Source organism: Mauremys reevesii, linkage group 4, assembly GCF_016161935.1.
Source record: "Mauremys reevesii isolate NIE-2019 linkage group 4, ASM1616193v1, whole genome shotgun sequence".
NCBI lineage: Eukaryota > Metazoa > Chordata > Testudines > Geoemydidae > Mauremys > Mauremys reevesii.
In genome coordinates this window covers 129,288,965-129,294,964 of record NC_052626.1, presented here as the reverse complement: position 1 = coordinate 129,294,964, position 6,000 = coordinate 129,288,965, and the positions used below count along the sequence as shown (strand labels likewise).

At 45.4% G+C, this 6,000-nt stretch overlaps 1 protein-coding gene across 4 annotated transcripts in view; it reads left to right on the top strand.

Annotated features, from left to right (window-relative positions):
- The first annotated feature begins 2,479 nt into the window (after positions 1-2,479).
- Positions 2,480-6,000, top strand: part of ILRUN (inflammation and lipid regulator with UBA-like and NBR1-like domains) — a 54,133-nt gene continuing 50,612 nt past the window's right edge. For 2 of the 4 annotated variants that reach the window (XR_005597964.1, XR_005597963.1), the window contains exon 1: positions 2,480-2,775. Coding sequence is in view for 2 of the 4 variants with exons in the window: in XM_039536765.1 (XP_039392699.1) it covers positions 2,618-2,775 (158 nt within the window). In the remaining 2 variants the exon portion in view is untranslated. The remainder of the gene's footprint in view (positions 2,776-6,000) is intronic. The other 2 variants (XM_039536765.1, XM_039536767.1) reach the window with 1 other exon arrangement.

Genomic DNA, 6,000 nt, shown 5'->3' with positions numbered 1-6,000 from the left:
CTGCAGTGCTTTCTGGTGCAATACCTTTTGGGACATTTTCTCCGTGCTTTGTAGGATAGTAATGAGTTGCCCAGGGATTACTGTAAGAAGTTAGTACAAAAAATTGTTTCCCTTGTTTTTTATTTTTTCAGTTTGCTTGCTTAGAGTCAGATCCAATGTTCATTTAAGACAATGGGAGTTTTTAATTTATATAAGTGAGTACTGGATCAAGCCCTTAGTACACCTGATAGCACTTGGTGTATAGTAAGTTAAGAACATAAGAACAGCCATATTGGGCCATATCAGTGGCCCATCATCTAGCCCAGTATCCTGTCTTCTGAGAGTGGCCAATGCCAGGTGCTTCAGAGGGAATGAATAGAACAGGGCAAGCTGAAAAAAACTAGGGAAACTTTTTTTTTAACTAACTTCTTAAAATAATCCCTGAGCGACTCGCTACTATCCCACATAATCACTATTTCTTGTAAAGTATCATTCATGCCCCAATTCTGCAAACATTTCAGCATGTGAATAACTTATGTATATTAAAGTGCTTACAGCAGGCCTGCACAACACGCGGCCCGCGTGGGCCCACTGTGCAGCCCGCGGGCAAGCGGCGGGGGTGGGGGGGCTTCTGGGTTCATCCCCTGCCCGGAGGGGGGGGGGCAACTTCACAGCCCCACGCACTGCGCTCCGACCGTCCAGGCAGTCGGAACGTGGGGCTGTGAGGTCGGGGGCAACCTCATATCCCTGCGCGCGCGTACTGCGCTCCAACTGCCCCGACAGTCTCCCGCTCCCCCCGCCTGGCGTACAGCGGGTACATCACTTCCGGGGCTGCTGAGGTGGGAAGTGCTGGGCATGAGGCAGAGCCAGTAAGTGCGAGTGAAGGGAGGGGCACCCTGCCTGGGCTCGAGCCGCAGCTCGCGGGGGCTGGGGTCAGGGCGGTGTCCAGCTCAGAGGGGCTGGGCTCGGAGCTGTGGGTCAGGGCTGGGGGGGGGGGGCGCCTGGGGTCCGGGGGGTGTCCAGCTCAGAGGGGCTGGGCTTGGAGCTAGGGGTCAGGACTGCGGATGGATGGGGTCAGGGGGGTGCTTGGCTCAGAGGGGCTGGGCTCGGAGCTAGGAATCAGGGCTGGGGGGGCGTTCAGCGGGTCTGGGGTGTGCTGGGGGTGGGGGGTGTTTCAGTGCAGCCAGGAGCTATTTTCTTTGGAGTAATATGGCCCTCGCAGCTTTACGAGTTCTGCAGGCCTGGCTTACAGGATTGTAGCTTTGATTTCAGTGGGGCTTCCAGCAAACTCAGGGGCCTGCTTGAATATATCATCTTTTAGGACTGAAGCCTTATGAAATTGATTCCTTGCTGAACAGATGCTTAAAAACATCAACAGAGGAACAGAAAAGTCCTTACAATTTTTACAGGATTTTTTTTTAATAGCCAAGTTATACTGTTTAAAAGGGCACTCTAAACTATCATTAGATAGTTTAAAAATAGTCAAGTTGACAGTTTCCCATTCACTCAGTTTGGACTGTGAAACTAAATTAGTCTGGTTAGTCATTTTCACTTTCTGGTTTTTGTGTGATTTAATGGATCATTTAGGGCCTGATTGTGGAAGGGGCTGAGCAGGCACAGATCTCATGAGATAGTTACCTAGCACTTCTAAAATCAGCCCATTAACATTTTTCACTATCTAGAAAATGTGGATAATAATACTGACCTACCCTGTTGGATTGTGACGCTATTACTCTTATTATTATTATACTTTATTTATTAGGGTATTTTCCATATTCATATACAGATCAGTTATATATGCCTCTATTTTAAATCAAATTTGTGGTTAACCTGCATCTACAATGTATATTACATGGAGGTGACTCTTTTATATTATGGGATTTTCTTTCACCATAGATTGATTTGCATGTTAACATATGAGAAGCATATACCCTTGTACAGTGGAACAGCCATGTGACTGATTTACATATATAAACAAATAAAATGTCATCTGTGCTTAGCAATAGGATTAATTTGCATATGTAAATGAAGTAGATATTATATCCATATGCGTCTGTGCTTGATCGGGTGTCATTTGCCTATGTAAACCATATTCATTCATATCATTTGCTGTGATCTCATTATTTGAATAAACGTGCTTAATTTCCCTATGCAAATGTGAAAATATTTCTCTATGCCATGTTCATCCGTTGTATGTACATATGTAAAGGAGAATCATTTATTGATCACATGCCTATTTTAATAATGTGAATACTTTGCATATGTGAAAGCTGATTGCCATATTAATCTGCATACATAAAATATGCAAATTAATTATTGGCATATGACATAATTCATTTGCATACGTAAATAACGTGCCCTTGCGGATCTCCTTCTGCCGCCGTGGAGAGGGTTCCCGGGTGGGGCTCTGTTTGTATTTTTCCTTTGGGTGACGTCACCACGTCTGTGCGGTCACGCAACGCGATGACGTTACAGGTGGCGTGCCCCGCGTGTGGGCGGGACAGAGCGTGCGCAGAGTCTCGGGACTCGCTCCCCTCGTCCCCTCCCCCTCCATGCAGCGCTGAGGAGACAGGCGGCGGAGCGGAGCAGGGGAGGCCCGGGGCCTAGCGGAGCGGGCTGGAGCGGCGGCCCCGGCGCCATGGAGGGGATGGACGTGGACCTGGACGCCGAGCTGATGCAGAAGTTCAGCTGCCTGGGCACCACCGACAAGGACGTGCTGATCGGCGAGTTCCAGCGGCTGCTGGGCTTCCAGCTGAGCCCGGCCGGCTGCGCCTTCTTCCTGGACATGACCAACTGGTGAGGGGCCGGGCCGGGGGGATGGCAGCCAAGCCCTGGGGGCTGGGGGGACTGACGGCTGCGCGGGAGAGCGGGAGGTGAGAGGGCACTGTGGGGAGGGGGTAAGCAGGGCCCTGTGGGGAGAGCAGGCCGGGGGAGGGGTGGGGAGGGGGTAAACAGGGCCCTGTGGGGAGGGAAAGGAGAGGGCAGGCCAGCTGTGGTTGTGTAGTCTGTCTGCACCTTTTTCCTGGCCATGATAAGCCTGGAAGACAAGTTCCAGTGTGGGAGAAGCACCTGGGCAGCCTTTTCCCAGCCAGTAAACACAGAGAGAGACACAGAAGCTTCTAACTTAGCCATGGCTCTAGTTTCCTTGAGATCAGGAGGAACGTGTCTCTCTCGCACCACCAGGCAGTCTGCAGGGGGAGTGGTCCTCTGGTGTCGCCTCCTCCCCCCCAGGTTGTTTCTCCTGTCTCCTGAGGATATACAATATTTGGTGTATGTGGGTCCCTCTTCTCTCTGGGGAGCTTGTCTACAGTTGGATGGGATAGGACCTTGGGGACCTCGGTTTTCCCTTTCCATCTGAGACTGGATGCAGCACAAGTACTTGTATCTACACTGCTGGAAGGACCAACGAGGCATTAGCACCCGGTCCTGCCGACATCATCTCTCACAGTCCTGCAGGCTTTCCTAGGGTAGGCAATTATAATAAAAAAATGCGGCACCCTCTTGTTTCCCCTGCATCTTTCCCAGCATGTTTACTGACTTTGGTAAGAGAAATTACTCCTATGTGCCTTGCAGAGCTCACAAGGCTAAGGGAAAGTGAGCTGGAGTCCTGTCTGAACTATCACAACCAAGTGATTGGCTGAATTTCAGTTGTTAGACTCCTGGTCACAGTTAAAACATCAGTGGCAGAAAGATCAAGTTTGACTTACAGATCCAGGTGGCAGTTAGAAAAAAAAATCCCTCTTACAAAGTGAGCACACTTTTTTTTGGAATCGTTGAAAGGATAAACCTGAAAACAGTGTTATTATTTAGTCACACATTTGTCTAGAGCCCTGTTTCACATGACACTGGAGATTGCCTTTTTGGGAAGTGAAGAAAGGGTGAATGATCAGCAAATGCTGGATCCATCTTAAGCTAGTCTCCTGAATCCAGGGAAGGTATCATGCAAGGAAGTGGCGAGTTTCTTCGGGACAAGTGTGTTCATGACAAAATATTTCCTATCCAATTTTTTTGGGACAGTAACATAAATACAAACTGTCTGCAGTATGTGTGGGGTTTGTTTCAGAGTAATATTGGCTTTTCCCTGTACATTGTATTTCTTATGGAAGAATAACTTCATAGGGCAACAGTGTGAATTCAGAAATTACCAGGGATGACATAAAGAGATTTTTTTGTGCTCCTGTAATAATTTTGATTTTTTGTTAGGAAAACACTCTTTTGTCTTCAGAAATATTACATGGCCACTTAATACTTGTCACTGCTTCCTTTATAAAATCCTGTTTTCAGGCATGAATAAATCAGTCATAAAACTAGCTCTTGGGTGAAACATGTTATGTCTGCAGTTCGGGCACCTGTTTTTATCAATGAATTTTCAACACATTTAGTCAAGCATTTTTGCCATGAGTTTGAGTTATAAATGTTTTTTTGGATGCTGGCTTGTACTCAGCTCAGACTGTTTCATCTTTGTATGAAAGAAGTTATGTAAATATAAATAAGTAACACATTCTGCATGTAGTCAAATGGTTTTGAGAGTACTGAAAGAAATTTTAAATTGGTCAACATTTAGGCTGACATTTTCAAATTTGTGTGCCTAAATTCACATCTTTAATGTTGTTTCTAATATGTGAATTTAGTAAAAAGGGATTGGAACTGATGCTGGTGGGGTCTTATCGATTGGAAAATGTAAGGTGGAAAATGTCCATTAATTTGAACGTAGTACAACTGATCCATGGAATATGGCTCCAGTTTCTTGTGTATCTCCCTTTAAGTGAATTTAGTGGCCATGAAAGTGAGGGATTTTAACAGCATTGCCTTGAGCCAAGTGTGCTGATAGGTGCTGTGAAAACTTCCCTTGTGTAGGCTTACCAGTGTGCTACAATCCTGCAGCATCGTTAGCTATGCCAAACCCAGGACACCACACAGCTCTGCCAATGCACCTCAGTCCAAATCTGCAGCACCCTGACTATTGGTCATGAACCTATAATGGGCAAATACAGCCTAATGTAGGTATCTGGGGTACTAGCGTGGAACCTTTTTGCTTGTGATCTAGGCCATAATTTGAACCAGATTTCCTTAAAGGAAATCCTTGCTCTTTAATATGTTGAGGCAACGTGGAACTTATAGCTGTATAATACATACAAGCAGTCCCAAGGGAACGTAAGACAGTGGCCCTCTAGATCTGGGTGGTGGGTGGGAAGAGTGTGTTCAATCTGTCCTGAAAACGGTTGGTTTCACAACCAAGTTGCTTGTTCTTCTCTTAGGAAGACAAAAAACTCACCTCAGCCTTAGAGATGGTTCTTCAATTTCGCATTCTTACCAGCTTATGATTAATGTACATCTACAGCAGATTGTAGGGGAAGTGCCCTCATGTGGAAGACCAAGGACTTCACCTCCCCTCTTCTTGCACACATGCACAAATTTAAAAAACAAAGAAACCAACTAACTATATTGTAGTGAAAACTGTTTCCTTCACAATAGTAGTGAAAGCCGCTCTTTAAGGATAATTTGCATTTACGCTATGACCAGACCTGAAGTTGCTTGCCTGCATTTGGATAAAGTACCATGCTGTAACAAATCAGAGCTATGAAGTGTTTTGGGAGGGCACTTCCAATGGTATTTCATTTGTAAACTTACTGGACATGCTGATAAATGAATTTATTATAAATTTGCAAGCCGGGGGTGGAGATGGGAAGATATTTTGAAAATATTTTGGCAGTTGTCAGAAAAATCTGGACAACTAGTGAATAACTTTTTATGTAACCTTTAAACTTCTGATTTTTCCAGTTCAATATACCAAGCAGCAGAGAGGGCACATTGTAGCTTGTTGGAAAGTTTAAATTAAAGGTACTTTAAGACAGTGGCTCTCAACCTTTCCAGAATACTGTATCCTTTTCAAGAGTCTGATTTGTCTTGTTACCCCCAAGTTTCATGTCACTTAAACTTACAAAATCAGACATAAAAATACAAGTGTCGCACCACACTATTACTGAAAAATTGCTTACTTTCTCATTTTTACCATATCAA